At 39.5% G+C, this 20,514-nt stretch overlaps 1 protein-coding gene across 7 annotated transcripts in view; it reads left to right on the top strand.

Annotated features, from left to right (window-relative positions):
- ZNF674 (zinc finger protein 674) overlaps positions 1 to 20,217 on the top strand; it is a 30,225-nt gene extending 10,008 nt beyond the window's left edge. For all 7 annotated transcript variants that reach the window (XM_082718203.1, XM_082718202.1, XM_082718204.1 and 4 more), the window contains exon 7: positions 17,302 to 20,217. In XM_082718203.1, the coding sequence (XP_082574329.1) occupies positions 17,302 to 18,794 (1,493 nt within the window). In that variant the 3' untranslated portion in view covers positions 18,795 to 20,217. The remainder of the gene's footprint in view (positions 1 to 17,301) is intronic.
- The last annotated feature ends 297 nt before the right edge of the window (positions 20,218 to 20,514 follow it).

Here is a 20,514-nt window from a genome sequence, read left to right as displayed (position 1 = left end):
TCACCCAGGAGCATGGGGGCAGGTGGGATGAGACCATGGGAGCAGGTGGACTCACTACCGGAAAGCTTTTTCTCTTCTCTCATTCCTCCAGACTTTAAGCTACCTCAGACTGCCTCTTCCCCTGGGCCCTGGAAGAAATTTCTGGCAGGTCCCAGGAATTCCCTGGTTGTTCTGATGGGACATTTGAGTGTCTCAGCTAGTTGGGTGTGTGACTCTTGATTTTGGCTCAGGTGGTGATCTGGGTATCCAGGGCTCGAGCCCTGCATTGGGCTCTCCACTCAGCGGGGAGTCCGCTCGTCTCCCTCTGCCCTACCCTCTGCTCCCTCTCCGTCTCTCTGTCTCTCCCTCTCTCTTTCTCTCAGTAGATCTTTTAAAAAATTCTCTGGTTCTTCTGAAATAAAAGAAATCTTCTAGGAATAGTTAGTCCCAGGAGTGGCCTCACTGTAGTAATCCGATTTATCTAAACCCATGTAGTGAGATTCACAGTACTTCACATGTACTGTGAAGTCTGAAGTCCATCAAAATGTTGTTGAGCTTTTCACAGAAAAGTCTTTGCCTTTCTGAATTTTCCCTGTCTTCTGTTTTCTGTTTTGCTCACTTCTCCTTTTACCTCTATTTCTTTTTTTCTACATATTTTGGGTTTACTTTGCTATTCTTTTTTTTTTAAGATTTTATTTATTTATTTACTTGACAGAGAAAGACACAGTGAGAGAGGGAATACAAGCAGGGGAGTGGGAGAGGGAGAAGCAGGCTTCCCGCAGAGCAGGTAGCCAGATGCGGGGCTTGATCCCAGGACCCTGGGATCATGACCTGAGCCAAAGACAGACATTTAATGACTGAGTCTCCCACGGGCCCCTTACTTTGCTATTCTTTATCTAGGCTTTCCCCCCAACACTCTATTACAAAAATGTTCACAGCGGACAAGTGAAAGAATTATAGCTTGAACACCCACAGAATTCCCCCTAGATTCTACAGTGGCCATTTTGCTGTATTTGCTTTGTCTTCTAAGTACTAATTCCTCTGTGTTTTCATCAGTCCTTTCTTTTTGTGACAACTTTCGTAGTAAGTTTCAGAGATCGGTACACTTCACCCCTAAATACTTCCACAGGCAAATCATTAACTAGAGGTCACAACTTTTTAATGTTGTTTAGTCTTAATGCTTAATAGATATTTTAATAAAAGGAAATTCATAAATAGCAGCATATGGTATTTGGTTGTATACAATAATGTTTTAATTAAATATACATATCTTTTACATATTTTCATTATGTATTTATGCAGATAATGACTGTTCTTTTTTTAAGTGAGGTTTATGGAGGTGTGATTTATGTATCCTGAACTTCACCTTTGTTAGGTGTATAGTTCTATAGATTTGACAAAGATTTAGTCATGTAACCACCAACACCATCAACATACTGGACCTCTTCATTCCCTTAAAGCATCACCTTGTGCCCCTTTGTAATTAAAAATTCTTTCTCACTCCCATATCTGGGATTTAGGTTTGGATTCTTCTCGTTTCTATTCTTCTAGTTTTATTCTTTCTACATTACCGTATAAATGCATTTTATAGTAAAAAAACTTCATGTGTCTTGCTTCTTTTACTTGATGCTTTTTTAGGTTCAACCATGTTTAAGATATATTAGCATTTTTTTCCTTTTCAAAGGTAAATTACATTGTATTTGTTTATTCACTAAGCAGTTCATGCATATTTGAATTTTTTGAATTTTTCATTATTATGTAAGAAACTGGTATGAAGAAATTTCATGTCCAGATGTTTGTATGGATACGTATTTATCTTCTTGGGTAAATACCCAGACTGGGATTACTCGGTCATATAGTGAACATATGTTTCACTTCACGGGACCTCACCACACCATTTCCCAGCATGACTATACCATTCGTGTCGACCATCAACAGTGCAAGAGTTCTAGGTGTTTTGCATCGTTGCTGGCACTTGGTGTTATGAGTACTGTTAGTCTTTCTAACTAATGTTCATCATCTTTTCAGTGCTTATTTCCCATCTCTATATCTTGGGTGAACTGTCTGTGGTAACATTTTGCGATTTTTGTTACTATCAAATGGTTCCGAGTTCTTTATATATTCTGCATGCAGGTCCTTTAGCACCTATGTGTTTTCTGTGCATTTACTCCCAGGCTGTGGCTTGTTTTTATCTTAATAGGATCTTTCAAAAAAAAGACATGCTTTATTTTGATAATGCCCAGTTTGTCAAGCTTTGCTTTTATGATCCATGCCTTTTGTGCCCTGTTAAACAATTCTCATTCTAATCCATGGTAACAGAGTTTCTCATGTGATTTAAATCAGAAGATTTACAATTTTAGCTCTTATATTTAGGCCAATGGACATAATGAGAGAAGTATGTTTTACCTGATGTGAGGTAAAGATCAGTGTTCTTTCTTTTTGCCTAAACATATTCAATTACTCCAGCAGCATTTTTGAAAATACTGTATTTCCTCTATCGGTTTACCTTGGTCCACTTGTTGATAACAGTTGAACACATCTGTGTTGGTCTGTACCACACTTCTTTTTTTTTTTTTTTTTTTTTACACTTCTTAATTACTGTAGCCTTACGTTAAGTGTTCAGATCAGGTGGTGTGACTCCTCCAGCTTTGTTCTTCCTTTTCATAACATTTTGGCTATTTTAGATCCTTAAAGAGTTTCATATGAATTTTAGAATCAGCTTGTCAGTTCCTGCATAATAACCTCCGGGGATTTTGTTTGGGATTGCACTGAATCTGGATTATTGAAATGCTAACAATATTGAGCCTTCCAATTTATGAACATGATATATCTATTTATTTAGGTCTTTTAAAATCTATCTCAGTGATATTGTAGTTTTGTATGGGACATACACTTGTAATTTATTCTCTTTTTAATACATTTACTTTTTGTCAATATCTCATTGTTTTAGTTCAATAGTTGCTCTAGGGATTAAGATACATAGTTAACCTTTTATAGTCTGCTTAGACATGTATTTTAGTTTGCTTTGTTGTTTTCATAACTTTCAGTTTTGATACAGTTTAAAATTTACAGAAAAGTTCAAAATCAATTCCAGAGACTCCTGTTGATTCTGCCCAGATTCACCAGCGGGTTGCATTTTGCCCGGTTTGCTTTGCTGTGTCCTGTGTCCATGTCTGTCTGTTATCTATAGGCATATATTTAAATAGACTTTTCTGAACCATTGAAGACTGGAGGTCCAATATCCCTTCACCCATAACACATCACTGTATATTTTCTAAAAACCAGGATTCCCACAATTGGGAACTTTCACACTGATATAGTACTGGTAGCTAACATACTGTCTGTATTCAAATGTTACCAGCTGCTCCAAGGATGTCCCACTGGGGAGCCTTGGTAACCTAGCAGGTTGCTATGGCAACAGATTCTGGCAGGTTTAGCAGCAGCCAGCAGCTCAGAGGAGCCTGGGCCATGCCTCCTCCTCCTGGGAAGCAGCCTGGGGGAGGAGGGTCCAGAGGGGGCAGGAAGGCAGCCCTCACCAGGCTTGGAGATGGTCCTTGCCCCAGGGTTAGAGTTAATGGAGCCTTCGGGACCACACACCGTGCAGTTCCTCCTGGCTACTCAGGCTTATGTTTTAACATTTCAAACAATATGTGGAAGTTTTAATATAGGTCCCTTTACCTTATCTTCTCTTTGTTATAGTTTTCAAATGCATTATATATCTACATACATTTTAACCCCCCTAGACAATGTTATAATTTTTGCTTCCAACTGCCGTATGTATCTTAAAGACTTCAAAAGGAGAAAAATAATGTTAGGCTTATGCAGATATTTTATGCTTTCTGCTGCTCTTTATTCCCGAAGTTCTGTGCTTCCCTCTGATATTATTTCCCTTCACTCTGAAGATCCATCATTCCTCTTACAACAGATCTACTGGTGACAATATCTCTTCACTTTCCATGTGTGAATTTTTAAATTTTATCTTCATTCTTGAAGGATATTTTTGCTGGATATAGAATTCTGTTGACATTTCTTCACCTATAGTATTTTTAAGATGTTCCTTTATCAGTGTGCCTCAATGGCTCAGTTAAGTGTCTGACTTTTGATTTCGGCTGAGGTCATGATCTTGGGGTTGTGAGATCAAGCCCCACATGGCACTCTGTGCTGGGCATGGAGTCTGCTTCAGATTCTCCCTCTCCCTCTGCCCTATCCCACCCTCCCTCTCTTAAAAAAAATTCTGAAAACAACAAAAAAAGATGTTCCATTATCTTCTGGCCTCCGTTGTTTCTGATAACTTCACAGTCATTTGGATCATTGTTTCCTCATATGCAGTTCAAGGTTTTGTTTTGTTTTGTTTTGTTTTGTTTCCTTTCCAGCAATTTGATTATATTTTTTTCTGGGGTGCTGAGCTTCTTCTTTTTTTTTTTTTGTAAGATTTTATTTATTCATTAGAGAGAGGGAGCAGGGGGAGCAGAGGGAGAGGGACAAGCAGACTCTGGCTGAGCAGAGGGCCCAGTGTAGAGCTGGATCCCATGACCCAGAGATCATCACCTAAGCTGAAACCAAGAGTCAGACACCCAACCGATTGAACCACCCAGGTGCCCCTGTGCTGAGCTTCTTGAATCTGTAAATTTATGTCTTTCTCCAAATTTGGAGACTTAAAATTTTTTTTTAAGTATTTTTTTTAAGATTTTTATTTATTTGAGAGAGAGTGAGAAAGCTAAAAAGAGAGCACAAGTGGGGATGGGGTCTTCAGAGGAAGAGGGACAAGCAGACTTCCTGCTGAGCAGGGAGCCTGATGTGGGGCTTGATCCCAGGACCCTAGGATCATGACCTGAGCTGAAGGCAGATGCCTAACCAACTGAGCCACCGAGGTGCCCCCAAATTTGGAAATTTTTTGGCCATTACTTCTTTCAATCCTTTTTTTTCTACATTAGTCTCTTCGTTTGAGAACTCTAATGACATGAATATTGGACCTTTTGATATTGTCCTATAGGTATCTGATACTGTTTTTCCTTTCTTTTGTTTTTCCCAGTCTTTTTCCTCACTGTTCTGCTGGTTGGCAGGTTGGATCATCTTTGTCAGCTTAACTCCAAGTTCATTGACTCTTGCCTCTGTCATTGTCATTCTCCTAAGTCCATCCCATGAGTTGGTTTTCTAATTTCAGATAATTGTGTCTTTTAGTTCTAAATTTTCAATTTCTTCTTTACAGTTTCTGTAATCTTGAGAATTTCTATTTATCCTTTTATTTCAAATGTATTTACCTTTATCTCATAGAGCTTAGTTGTAATTGTTGCTTAAATGTCTTTGATAATTCTAGTACCTGAGTGATCTCAGGATTGGCATCAGTTGATTGTGTTTTCCCTTAATAATTGGTCATACTTTGCTGGTTGGTTGTTACATTGAATAATTTTGGATTCTATCTTGAATAATGGAGATGGTTTTGTTTTTAACTTTTGTTTACTACGTAATACACCTGGTTAGATTCAGACCACCAATTTTATCTCACCTTCTTTGGGTGTTAATTCCATTCAGTTCAGTTTTCAAAGACTTTGCCATGCTTGTTTGGATCTTTCCTGTGTATGCACCATTCAAGGGTTAGTTTGAGATTTGAGTGGTGATTTAAGTCTTTGTGCAATTATCAAAGACTTTGCTGTCCTGCGTTGGGCCTGTCTCATGCATTTGTCACTCCAGTGTTACTCTCAGACTTGAGCTGTGGGTTTTATTATAATAATAATAATTTTTATTATTATTATTTTTAGAGACTTTACTCATTTATTTGTCAGAGAGCACGAGCAGGGGGAGCAGCAGGCAGAGGGAGAAACAGGCTCCCCACCAAGCAAGGAGTCCAATGTGGGACTTGATCCCAAAACCCTGGGATCATGACCTGAGCTGAAGGCAGGTGCTTAACCGACTGAGCCACCCAGGCCTCCCTGGAGCTGTTTAAATCTTAGTTTAGTTCAATTCTTAAAGATTTGGTGTAAGGCTTTCCTTACCCCTGCACATATAACCCTTGGATGAGTTCATATGCCATGGGGACAGAGTCTTGCAAAAATATGAGAGGGGACAAAAAGGAAACCCACTGTATGAGCTGCTTCTCTACCTTTCGACTCCCCCTCAGAGTGCCGGCATTGTTTATTTTTTCAGAATCCTCAAGAAGTTGCTTTATGTATTTTGTCCAGAGTTATTCACTGCAAGAATCAATAGGAGAGAGAGGCTGTGGTAGATCTCCTCCATTGTGGCCAGTAATGAAAACCTTGGTTTTATTCCTTCTTGCTTTCATCTTTGTTATTTTTGTCCTTCTGCTAGTTTGAATTGAATTTTTTCCTTTCCTGGTTTCATACGGTAGAAGCTTAGGTAATTGCTTTGAATGCTTCCTTTTCTAATGTAAGCATTGGGAAATCTTTGACTGTCTCGAGTACTACTACTTTAGCTGTTTTCACCCCTTTACTGTGGTATATAAGAAATTGCACATCTTTATGTTGTACAACCTGGTCAGTTTTGACATGTGCACACATGAATCCATTACCACAATCAAGATAATGAAGCCATGGGTGCCTGGGTGGCTCAGTTGGTTGAGCAATTACCTTCAGCTCAGGTCATGATCCTGGAGTCCCAGGATCGAGTCCCACATCAGGGGAAGATTTTGCTTCTCCCTCTGACCTTACCCCTCTCATGCTTGCTTGCTCTCTCTCTCACAAATAAATAAATAAAATCTTTTTAAAAAAAGATAACGAAGTCATAGAATGAGCTGGGAAGGATTTCTTCCCTCTTCAGTTCATCGGAAGAATTTGAATAGAAGTTGGTATGATTTGTTCCTTAAATCCGCAGTAGAAGTCCCCAGTGAAGTCATCTGGGCCTGGAGTTTTCTTTGTGGAAAGGCTTTAAACTATAGTTTCAATTTATTTAACGGATATTGGTTTATTCATACTATTTCTTCCTGAATGAGCTTTGGTCATTTGTGTCTTTCAAGGGGTTAGTCTGTTTCACCTAAGTTGTCAAATTTCTTAGCATAAAGTGTTCATAATATTCTTTTACTCTCCTTTTAATGTCTGAGGGTCCCTGGTAGCCTCATTCTCATTTTAAAGGTCCAATGACATGTAATAGTGAAAACTGTGAACTTCATTGAAAGAGAAATCTCTCCCCCAGCCAGTGCCTCCTTCATTGCTTTGGGTGAGCAGTTTTCGTGGCAAAAGAAGCATGCTCATCTTTTTCTTTCTTTACTCTCCTCACTAGCTCTTCTCCCTTCTCCTCATCCCCCACTCCACAACTAGGCCATCTCTGGCTCCCTGGATCCCTGGCTGAAGCAAGTGAGGAAGGAAGGAGGTACAAAGGACAAAAATCGTTTGACCTGACTGATAAACATGTAATCTGCTATTGGTGCCCTCTGCACACAGCACATTCCAAAGACCAATTCTTCTTCCTGTCCTTGGCACTTTTGTGGTTTCCTGGAGATGCCTTGGCTAGGGCCCTGATTGCAATTTTCTCCTTATAGGCAGTGTCTCTACTCCAGCAAGGCATTTAGCGTATCTCCTCCCCGTTTAGCAAACCTCCAGCCCCATGGCACACCTCCAGTCTCTCTTTGCTGAGGTCACCTTGATGCTAGCAGGAAGTCCTCTTTCCAGAGTAATCCGGCCCTGTTCACATTCTAAAGGGCCACATCAGCCCTGTAGTTTGTGTCTGTGTGTCTGTGTGTCCATCCATACGTGTCCAGCACCTTGATCTCTTTAGCCCCGATGCAACCTCTTTGCTGCCACGGACTGCCTGAGCCCACCAACACTTATAGGTTTTCTAGGAGCAAACTAGGTGCCAAGTCCTCTGTGTCCCCCAAACTCTAGCCAACATGTGTCAAGCACATTGTCTACTTGAAGTCCTTACTAGACTCAGGGTCAGATGGATATACTCCTCCCACCCGTAATGTTGGAGAGAGAAAAGGTTATGGTTTTGCCACAGCTCTCCCGGAAGCTTCTTTGATCTTAACCTCTTGAGGTATATGTTAGTGCTGAGGGACATGAAGTGGTTTTGACCTGCTCCTGTTAGGTCCTGCAAGGGGCTCTGGACTGGAGTAGCGCTTGGTAGAATTGTATTACCAGCCTTTGAAATAAAAAGAGTGGGCTTTTTTTTTTCTTGTGATGAGAATTTTTAAGATTTACTCAATTAGCAGCTTTCAAATACATGATACAGTATTATTAATTATAGTCACGTTGCTTTACATGGGTTTTAATACCATGTTAAACCAATTCCCTAAGAGCATGGGTTGCAGCTGGGTAGGCAGACAGAGCTTCCTGAAATGTCTGCAACTTGAGGTTTGGAACAGGAAGCATCGATGTTAAAATGCAAAGCTCTGTAACTTTATGTGGCCGAACTGTTAGTACAGACAGGGCGTGATTTAGACAAGTGCCGCCCAGTAGAACTTTTTGCACTGATGGCAGTGTTTCCACTCTATATATAAAATTGTAGTGTGGGCACACTCTTTCCATTTTAGTAATCTGTTAAGTGTGAATTGGTATCTTATTGTAATTTCCATTTTCCATTCTAGTAAAGGTATTTATCATTTAAATGGCATTGACTGTTTGGATTTCCTTCTCTGTGGCTTCACTCTTCATATCCTTGGTTTTTTTGTTGGGGTGTTTGTCTTTTTTTATTGATTTAAATGACTTCTTTGTATATTCTAGATTGCAATTTTGTGTATAGTCAGTATCTTAGTTTGGGTTATTGATGGCGTTTTTTGAGAAGTTTTTATTATAATGTAATCAGATTTATCAGTTTTTCATTAGTTGGTGCTTTTTGTGTAAATTGAAATATTTTTTTTTTGTTGCAGTCATAAAGATATTGTCACATAGTATTCTTCTAACACTGGAGAATTTTGCTTTTTTACTTTCTTACAATCTGCCTGGAATTTGTTTTTATGTAACTCATGAGGAAGGAGCCCTTAGTTCACCTTTTTTCACCACATGGACACCCACTCGTATCATGCCACATATGGAACTCTTTCCACCATGGTATGTGATGCCTCAGTCAGAGGTCAAGTTCCTCAGAGGCATGGGTCTGTGCCCGGGCTCTCTATTTTGTTCTATTGGTCTGTTTGTCGTTCTGCTACTATCATTATTCTAATGAGTTAAAAAAAATACGAAGCTCTGAAAACTGCTTGGCACTTAGTGAATGTGATATAAACGTCAGCTGCTCCACCATTCTTACATTACTGATGTTAGTAATAGCTGGTCGGATGCTCCCCCTTATCTCCTTTGACTCTTTGGTCATCCATATAGGAATTTTAGGATTAGTTTCTCAAGTTTATGGAAAACCCTGTTTGGGATCTCTAATGCAATTGCACTGTGTTTAGAGACGAGCTGGGAGTGGGCTGAGGATTGGCATCTCGACACTATTGAATTTTCCCATCAGCGAACTCTTAACTCAGCTTCTCTTTTCTGCCATTCAGTAGTGTTTTGAATTTGTCTTCAGGAAGTGCTTGCACATCTTTTTAGATATCTCTTAGTTATTATAGCAGTTATGAATGGGATCTTTTTTTTCCCTATGACAGTTTCTAACTGGTAAATACTGGTACATGAGAATGCTAGTGATGTTTATATATTCAGCTTATGAACAGAAACCTTTCTAGATGTTTTTCTTAATAGTCGTAGTTTTTAGATTCTCTTGAGTCTTTTTTTAAAGGTTTTATTTGTTTATTTGACAGAGAGAGATCACAAGTAGGCAGAGAGGCAGGCAGAGAGCAGGAGGGGGAAGGAGGCTCCCTGCTAAGCGGAGAACCCGATGCAGGACTCAATCCCAGGACCCTGAGATCATGACCCGAGCTGAAGGCAGAGGCCTAACCCACTGAGCCACCCAGGTGCCCTCCCTTGAGTCTTCTGTGTAAACACTTCTCTTCATAAAAACAGTCTTGTCCTTTCCTTTCCAATTATATATTTTCCCATCAACTGATGAGTGGACAAAGAAAAGGTGGTATGTACAATGGAATCCTACTCAGCCATCAAAAAAATGAACTCTTGCAATGACATGGATGGAGCTAGAGTGTATTATGCGAAGTGAAACGAGTCAGTTGGAGAAAGACAGATACCATATGATTTCACTCATATATGGAACTTAAGAAACAAAACAGATGAACACAGGGGAAGGGAAAGAAAAAGAGGGGAAGGCGAACCATAAGAGACTCTTAACTATAGAGAACAAACTGAGGGTTACTGGAGGGGATGTGAGAGGAGCGATGGGCTAGATGGTTGATGGGGTTTAAGGAGGGCATTTGTTGGGATGAGCACTGGGTGTTGTATGTAAGTGATGAATCACTAGATTCTCCTGAAATTAATACTACACTAATGTTAACTGTGATTTAAATTAAAAGTTAAGAAAAACAATTACACATTTTCTTTCTTTTTCTTATGTTAGTCAGGGCCTATAGTGTAGTGTTTAATAGATGCAGTGATAATGAATTCCTTATTTGTTTCTGATTTTAATGAAAATAGTGGGACAGTGACAGTAAAATAATGATAGGCAGTATCTGAATGCTTCCTGCGTTCTGGATACATCGTACATACTTAATCCTCTGATCAACTCTATTAACTAGGCTAGTTGTGATCCTCATTTTATAGATGAGAAAACTGAGGCACAGAGAGATGAGAGAGCTTCTCCAACTCCTCCTTAAGTGTATTTGCTTCGGTATTTTTGAAGGCTCCCTTTCACCAAAAGCTTCTTTTATATTCCTAGTTTGCTAAGACTTTCTCAAAAATTGTGAGAGGTGCCTGGGTGGCTCAGTTGGTTAAGCATCTGACTCTTGATTTCAGCTCAGGTCATGATCTCGAGGTCATGAGATCAAGCTCACATTGGGGTCTGTACTCAGTGCAGAGTCTGCTTGTCCTTCTCCCTCTGCTCCTCTCCTGCTCACGTGATCGCTTGCTCTCCCTCTCTCTCAAATAAATAAATAAAATCTTTTAAAAAATCATGAATGGATGCTGTATTTTCTCAAATGCTTCTTTTCCGCATCTATTGAGAAGATAATTTTTTCTCCTTTGATCTGTTAATGGCGTGGATTATATTACTAGAGTTTCTGATATTGAACTGTTCTTGCATTCCTGTGCTAAACTCTAATTAGTTGTGAAGGATTTTTTTTTTAATTCATTGAAGTTGATCTCCTCATGTTTAAAAGTTTTGCATTGATGTTTAGAAAGGAAAAGGAGCTTAGAGTTCCTTTCCTTGTGCTGTCCTCTTACTCTGCTATACACAGTTATATGGGCTGCATAAAACATACTGGGTACTTTTCCTTCTTTTTCTACTTCCTGAAACTGTATTGACTGATATATACCTGTTCTTGTGAGGTGATATCATCTACAAAAATATCTAGATAGGATGCCCTTTTTTAGGGCAAGACTTTTGATCACAGAATATATTTTACTATTTTTAAAATAATTGCTGATTTATTCATGTTTTGTACCTCTTCTGCCAGTTCTAGTCATTTTTTTAGCCAATTATGTTTTGTTTAATATTTCTAATTTACTGACTTATGGCAGGATTCCCTTGATGAAAAGAAAAATAGATTTGATTTTGTCAAAGTAAATCATGGCCAAGGTTTAAAGAATAAAATAAGTGTGATAAAACTATAAGGAAAGTCAAAGGCATATAAACATAAAATTCAGAATAGTGATGACCTGAAAAGAAAGAAAATGCAGTGGGCACATCAACTTCAAAGGTAACAATAATTTGGGTTTTTTGTTGTTTAAGTAGGCTCCACACCCAACTCATGGGGCTTGAACTCACGACCCTGAGCTCAAGAGTCACACGTTCTAATGACTGAGCCAACCAGGCACCCCACGATAATTTGTTTTTTAATGAGTGGAGGATAGGCAGGTTTTTTTTTTTTGTATCACTATAATTTACTGTATCTTCAAATAATTATACAGAATTTTCTGCTGCAGAAGATTGAGACTTAGCTCACCTCATTGCTCCCGCCACTCACACACATACTCACACACAGAGACTTTTGGTTCCCCAATATTCCCAGTACGATTATACCCCAAATACAGTTTCCAACAGGACTGCTGTTTATGGCATTATGACTATGTAAACACTGGACACAGTTGAGCCATGCAGTAATCTAGGATTCATTTAGCTTTACTGCATAACTTTTTGTTTCTTTTGGTTAATAATTGTTTTGTTTCTTCCATTTGCTTCTTTCTCTATGTCCTTACCGCCAGTTCAACTCTAATACTCCCTTATCCAGCTGTCGAGAGTGATTCTGAGTGGCTCCCCAGCTAGCAGGTGTTCCATCAGTTCACGCCCCCGAGTTTGTGCGGAGCCATTTGACCGTCTCCCTTCTGGGTGACTTCTCCTTACATCCCTCCCCATTATTCTGGGGATTTCCTCTACTTTCTGCATCGTTGGATTTCCCCATTTGCTTTATGCCATGCCTTCTTCCACATGTCACTGGAGCCTTCTTCCAGTACCTAGCTAAGAAAGAATATAGGTCTAGGGGAGATAAATTTTTTGAGATTTTTTTTTAATATCTAGACATGTTTGTTATCCTTGTCCTAGATGGAGAGCTGAGCTTGGGGTAGAGTTCTAGGATGGACATTTCTTTCCCGTAGACTTTTGAAGGCATTGCACCATTGTCTTCTGATTTTCAGTGTTCCTTTTGAGGGCTCTGAATATATTCTGATCATTGATACCTGGTATCAATTTTTTTTCTGTCTGTACACTTCTCCCTTCACCCTTTATCTCATGCCCTCTGACATTTCTCCATGTGCCCTGATATGGGATCCTTTTCACCAGTATTGCTGGGCATTGGGGTAGGAGATAAATCCCCACAGGCTTAGGCTCCTTTCTAGTGCAGAGCCAAGATGCTGAAGAGCTAGACGGCTACATTTCAGGTCTAAGTGGCAAGACTGGTTTTTGTTTTGTTTTGTTTTTAAAATCCTTTTCACTTTGTGGAAGATTCCAAGGTAACCCAGTAAAAACAGGCACCTTGGGTCAGAAAATCATCATCTTCAAATCAGCCTCTAATGATCAGGCATCTAGGCTCCCAGAAGAGCAACAGGTGTCCGGTGCCCCCAAGCAGGCAAAATAGTCATCAATATAGGGAACATTCCAAAAGCTGAATTCCTGGACTTGACCCAGGAGCCAGGACTGCTGTGTGAGCACTCACTTGCCCGCTACCTTTACTGGTGCTCTTCGTTTCTTCATGTGGCTTTGCGTTCCCCTATCGTGTCCTTTCCTTCTTAGAGCTTAGCTTCAAGTTAGGTCAGATGGCACAGCAGATGTGCGGATGGGGCTTTGGTGGAGATCCAGAACAGGACAGCCCCGCGCTGCCTGTGAGACCACCAGTTTTCACCGCTTATGGGCCAGACCTGGAGAGCTAGTGGCTTGGGTGAGAAGAGGTGAGTAGTGCTAAGTGAAACACCACAGATTTGGCTGTTCTCACCCAGGTTCACTGGTTCTTTTTGAGTAAATGCTTCTTAATTTGTTGTATGCTTTTGATCAGTTTCCGGAGTCTTTAAAGGATGGATATTGATTATTTTGCCAGTATTTCCATGGGGGAGATTTACTGAGATCCTCACTGCCTTTCCAGAAGTCCTGCCTTAGGGCATTTCTCTTAAAACTACAGAAAGGTACAGAAAGTCATCATCGTAACTAATACCCTTGTACTTACCTCCCAGAATTAGCAAATGTCAATATTTTGATACTTGGTGGTGGTATTTTTTTTAACTGTAGAAATAGAGGTTTACAAATAAAGGTGAAGCCCCTTTTCCTCTCCTGAGGCCTGTTGCCCTTATTCACTCCCAGGCAAACAGAATTATGAATTGTGAGTATCCTTCTCACCCAAGTTTTTATACTTGCAGAACATGTATTTGTATCTGTAGTCAGAATAGCGGACTTCAACTATAAGGTTCTTTCTAAGACTTTCTTTCTGTATTCAGCATTGCCCTTTGAGTCTTATCTATACTGATACATTACATGTAGTTCATTCATTTTAACTCTGGTATAACATTCCGCCATCTGACCGTTGCAGTCCATCAGTCCGCACCTCCATTACTGAGAACTTCGTTGTTCCCTAGAATTGTTGCCATTCTTGGACATGTACCCTGGCTCACACGGGCAGAACTTCCTGTGGTAGAACTACAAGTGGAATACATAGTAGATTATGTACCTTTTCAACATCACTGGATGTTATTCCATAGAATCAATTTGCCTTGTATATTTAAGAGTTCTTCATCCGTTTGGGGACCTGCCCGGCCCAGTCACTGGAGTGTGTGACTCTTGATCTCAGGGTTGTAGGTTTGAGTCCCATGTTGCAAATAAAATCTTCTAAAAAAAGTTTTGCATCTATTTAAGCGAAATTGCTTTAAAATATACTCCTATTCTGTCCTTATTTGCTTTTGGCATCAAGGTCAATCTGTTTTATGTAACATAAGCATTGTTTTACCACCTGTGTTTTGGTTATTAAGTACCAGTACATCTCTTTCCATAATTTTATTTTCAACATTTCTCTCTCATTTTGCTTTAATTGTCTTTGGAAAACATAAACTAAATTTTGAAAAATACAATTTGGGGCACCTGGGTGGCTCTAGTCATTAAGCGTCTGCCTTCAGCTCAGGTCATGATCTCAGGGTTCTGGGATCAAGCCCCGCATTGGGCTCCCTGCTCAGCAGGAAGCCTGCTCTCCCTCTCCCACTCCCTCTGCTTGTGTTCTCTCTCTTGCTGTGTCTCTCTCTGGCAAATAAATAAAATATTTTTAAAAAACAAAAGTATAATTTAATATGGTTGCCCTTTAATGAATGGGGTTAATATATATTGTGCCATTACTATGTTAGTATTTCTTGTATTTTCTACATATCCTGCTTTTTCTTTACCTCTTTTTTTAGAAGACTTTATTTTAGAGAGAGCGAGAGAGCAAGCAGGGGTAGGGGCAGAGGGAGAGGGAGCAAATCCCAAGCAGACTCCATGCTGAGTACAGAGCCCAACACGGGGCTCCCCGTGACCCAAACCAAAATCAAGAGTCGGATACCCAACCTACTGAGCCACCTAGGTGCCCTCTCTTTACCTCTTTTTTCCTGCCCTTATTGCATTTTTAACCCCCTCCCCAACTTTTTCCCTTTGGTTATTTTCCTCCTGAAAAATTTAAGTATCAAGCATTATTGTTAGCCAGGCTTTGTGGTGTGGTAAGTTCCCTACCTTTTCTTGTCCAAAACCACTTTTATTTTATCATCTTTCTTTGAGATAATTTATCTGGGGATAGAGTTCTAAGATGACATCAAGCTTCTCTCAGGACTTTGAATACATTGTTTAATCTTTTGGCTCCTTGCTGATGAAATCTAATGTTGATCTCATTGTTTCTCTATAGGTGATTTAAGAAATGTCTCCATGGTAGCTTTCCATACTTACTTTCTGACTTAAAACTCTTGTCATTCCACTAAACTATGCCCAGATTCAATTTTCCTTTTATTGACCACACTCAGGACTCTGGACATTCAGTGGTAGGATGTACCTTTCTTCCATCTAGAAAACTATCAGTCATTGTCTCTTCAAATATTGCCCAACTCAGGCATCCCTGTGACCATTACCAAATTTAGAAATTTTTGAGAAGGACTCTTGGGACTCCACATATCATTGTATCTACAGCTATGCTTTATTACAGCAATGTAGTAAAGATAGTCTACTGGAACACAAGGGGAAAAGACACCAGCAGAATCTGAATGAATCCATGTACAGGATTCCTTGTGCTCCCTCCCTCCCATCTAGGGTCACACAGGGCACACTTCTCCCAGCAGAGAAAATGCAATAACATGTGTGTGCACAGAAGCCCATTAGAAACTCAGCACCCTTGGTTACTCTGCATGGCACATACCAAAACTCCAGACTCACGGAAGGAAAGGAAATGTTCAGCATAAATCGTATGGTTTGTACAAGCAGCGTTATCCGTTAGGGAATGGTGGAGACATTCCTGAACTCCAAATTCCCAGATGTCAGCCAAGGCCCAACCTTGCAGGCTAGCCTTTCTTCTTCTTATTTTTCTTTTAAAGATTTTATTTATTTATGTGAGAGAGAGCATGAGAGGGGAGAAGGTCAGAGGGACCTGCTGAGCAGGGAGCCCAGTGTGGGACACGATCCTGGGACTCCAGGATTACGACCCGTGCTGAAGGCAGTCGCTTAACCAACTGAGCCACCCAAGCATCCCAGGCTAGCCTAAGTATGGTAGTCTCAGGGCTGCTCTATTAATCCTTTCCTTGGCATATTGCCCCTGGAGCTTTCTCTCTCTTCTTTGCATTTGGATTTTTATATTAAAATCTGTGTTGGAACTTGGTTTTTCTATTTGTCTTACCATATTTCCATTTTTTTAAGCTCTGTATGTTACATTCTGGCTGATTTCCTAAGATCTGTCATCTGATTCATTAAATCTCTTAATCTGTGACTATTCTACCGTTCAACCTCTCTATTTAGAGTTTCAACAATGCCTATATTTTCCATTTACATGTTTCTTTTCTCAAATGTTCCTTTTTTTAACCCCATAATATAGATCTTACGCTATTTCTTTGAGTATTTGAAATTATAAACTCTAGATTGTTCTGTCAGCTACAGTTCTAGGAATGGGGCATCTTTAAATGTATCTGCTGAGTATCTCTCAAGATGGTTCATCTAAATTATTTTACTGTGAACTCTTCAGTGAGAATTGGTTTTCCATAGAAGTTCTGTGAGTCCTTAGCTATAAAAACATAAGAATATATCTTTCAAGTTTGCTACTGCTAGGAATCAGTGAATAATAGGACCAATTTTTATGTTAGTTTTTCAGCTTGTGGGCCTCTGTACTATAACTATGATGTTTTCAGATTGAGTTACATTACTAGGCTTTTGCTTTCTTATATATAAAACCTTTCTTTCCAGTTTCCTTGACCAGTGGAGAGTCTTTCTAACTCCCCATTAGCAAACATGGAAGCCCCTTGTGATTCCAGCTGTAAGTGGGAATTACATACCAGTTTCCTGAGCATTTTTACCCTTTGGTCTGGATTTTACTGCACATCCTCAAGCTTCAGTTTCTCTTCACCTCATCGCTTTCAATTTCTGCTTCACTTTTGACACCTAATACTTTTCTTGGTTTTGAGCTTGACTGTGTATTAAATTACTTTTGTTAAATGTGGGCCAGCATTTCCTTGTGTTTACAGTCAGAGGAGGTGGCGCTAGTGAGGCACTGAGGGAGCCCACCCACATCAGCTCATAGCCTGTTGATAGGAGTTCATAGCAAGACATTTATGAACTAATTTTACCCCATAACATTGTAGTAGAAATGTTTACAAGTTTGAAGAGTTCCTTGCATTTTTCTTCTAGAATTCTGGAAAGTTGATGACCAGATAGACGACCACAAGGAAAGCCGAGACCAACCTCAGTGGCAAGCTGCATTAGCAGACAAGGAAGCACGGAAGGATCAAAGTGGCCAAGAATTCACAACCTTGAGGAAAATCGTGTATCCAAACACAGACTTTATTTTTATAAGACAAAGACTCCCTAAATATTGTTCCTGGGGAAGGTGTTCAAAACACAATTTAAACTTTCTTTGTCAAAATAGAAGCTATGTAAGAAAGAAAGATGGTGAACGTCAGGCGCATTGGAAATTATGCTTCCATTCTAATCTCAATAATGCTCAACCTGCAGAGAAATTTTTTGAGCCTAATCAACATAGAAGAACCCTCCATCAGAAGCAAGCACTTAATAAAACCCAAAGATTTCAAACTAAGGAGAAACTCAATGAGTGTGCTGAATGCGGTAAAGTGTTTATCCAGAAAGCAAACCTTGTAGTACATCAGAGAACTCACACAGGAGAGAAACCTTATGAATGCTTTGAATGTGCAAAAGCCTTCAGCCAGAAGTCAACTCTCATTGCTCACCAGAGAACTCACACAGGGGAGAAGCCCTATGAGTGCAGTGAATGTGGGAAAACCTTCATCCAGAAGTCGACTCTGATTAAACACAAGCGAACTCACACAGCCGAGAAACCATTTGTATGTGGTGAATGTGCAAAAGCCTTTAAGAGTTCCTATCACCTTATTAGACATGAGAAAACACACCTTAGACAAGCATTTTGTGAAGGAATTCGCTGTGGTAAGTCCAGCCTTATGCATCCAAGGACTCACAAGGGTGAGAAACCTGAGTGCAATAAACACAGGAAGATCTTTGACGAGAAAGCCAACCCCATTAAACACCAGAGGTCTCATACAAAAGAGAAACCTTATGAATGCAGTAAATGTGGAAAAAGCTTCAGGGGAAAGTCACACCTCTCTGTTCATCAGAGGATTCATACAGGAGAGAAGCCTTACAAATGCAGCATATGCGGGAAGACTTTCAGTGGGAAATCACACCTCTCTGTCCATCATAGAACTCATACAGGAGAGAAGCCTTATGAATGCAGAAGATGTGGGAAAGCGTTTGGTGAAAAGTCAACCCTCATCGTACATCACAGAACTCACACAGGAGAGAAACCCTATAAATGCAATGAGTGTGGGAAAGCCTTCAGCGAGAAGTCACCGCTGATAAAACATGAGAGAATTCATACAGGAGAAAGGCCCTACAAATGCAGTAACTGTGGGAAGGCTTTCAGTAGGAAGTCAACTCTCATTAAACATCAGAGAATACACACAGGGGAAAAACCCTACGAATGCAGTGAATGTGGGAAAGCCTTTAGTGTGAAATCAACTCTCATTGTACATCACAGAACTCATACAGGAGAAAAACCCTATGAATGCAGGGACTGTGGAAAAGCCTTTAGTGGGAAGTCAACTCTCATTAAACATCAGAGAAGCCACACAGGAGATAAAACCTATTAAGACACTTGAGCGTGAGATAATGTCACTATTCGTTATATCTCATTATGTATCCGTTCATCCCGGTCAGTAACCTTATAAATGCCAAGAATGTCGGAAACTCTTAAGATATTATTTAATGTACCTTGATATAAAAATGGTACAAAAGCATAATTCCAGGAGCATGCAGTAAATGTGATCAGATTTTTACCCAGAATTCTTACCCGTGAGTGGAATATTATATATCAGAGAATTCCAAGGTGGCAAAATTGTGAGTGTATTGATGTGAGATTACCTTGAGAAAGAATTTAAATGTCATTGCCTGTCAGGGTATTTATGCTTAGGAAGAACTAAGAATTGAATGAGTTTAGAAAACTGTGTTAGCAATTATGAAAGAAACATGTTCCATAATTTTTAAAAAGATTTTATTTATTTACTTGAGATAGCATGTGCATGAGTGGGGGGAGGGGCAGAGGGACAAGCAGACTCCCTGCCGAGCCTGGACACTGAGATCATGCTCCGAGCCAAAACCAAGCCAGTCACCCAACCAACTGAGCCACCCAGGCACCCCCATGTTCCATATTCTACACCAAACATTTTGTGGGAAAGGTGCAGAGGTTGCAAACAAGCACTTAAATATAAAAAGTGAGGTTCACCGTAGAATAGAGTATCACATTTTTGAAAGAACAGTACAGAGCATAAACCATTAATCCCAGCTGGGGCAAACTCCCCCATGTTACTTCTTAAATAGAAAAGTTGCTCCCTTAAATAGCGTGAGAGAGGATGAATCATCGGGATCCCTGGAACAAAGGGGCTCGAAGAGATCTTATACATGTTACTCATCATCTTAAGTGCAAAAATGCACATCCCTTACAGAGAAGGCTCACCTTGCTTAGAAGCAGTGCTTAGAATTTAATACTCTTTGTCTTTTAAGAAAGAGTAATCACTTTATAGTGACACAATAAGAGATTTTTAATTTTCAGAGTATCTCCTGTAAGAGCAATATTATTTAAGTTGAAAAACAAATGAATATCCTATAATAGCCAATTGATAATATGGACCAATTAAGAATCATCTTTTCTTTATTATGTTTGAGGATTTGGGGAAATGTTTGTGGTAATCTGTTAAATTTTTAAAAAATGGGTTATAAAACAATATATGGTTAATGTGTAAAAAAATACATAGAGGAAGCATATGCACCATTGTATCAGTGATTCTGAGTGGTAGAAATATGGCAACCTTATGATGAGTAAAATTATGTGCAAATATATTATTTGTATTTATATCTATTTAGATGTGTGTATGTAGGTAGTAGACACATAGAACAAAAAGCTAGGAAGGAAATATACCAAATTATTAAGCAAATTATCATTTCGGTGTTGGGAAATCGGTTTTTAAATGTTTTGAGCACAGTCTCCAGAAACTGCCAATAAATTATTTACAGTAATCCTGTGTATACTGGATTCTTCCTTCCCACCCATTTTCCCTTTCAGCTTTGCCTTTGGTTTTGAGAATATATTTGCATGTTGAGAATGGGTATCCTGTGATTTTATTATCTATATGTGATTTTTAAATAAAAATAAAAATACCTCCATAGTTCATCAAATCCTGTGACATAAGTTATCAGCTAACAGATTTTCACAGATGAGATGTACTGAATGGTCAAAGATAGCACAAGTAATGAGACAAAACTGACCACTGACACCAAACAAATATAAAGCTTATTTCACTGTGATATCTGTGA

The sequence above is a fragment of the Mustela nivalis genome, assembly GCF_964662115.1.
Source record: "Mustela nivalis genome assembly, chromosome: X".
Classification (NCBI taxonomy): domain Eukaryota; kingdom Metazoa; phylum Chordata; class Mammalia; order Carnivora; family Mustelidae; genus Mustela; species Mustela nivalis.
The sequence above is the reverse complement of the archived record's forward strand: the minus strand, read 5'-3'. Positions and strand labels throughout refer to the sequence as shown.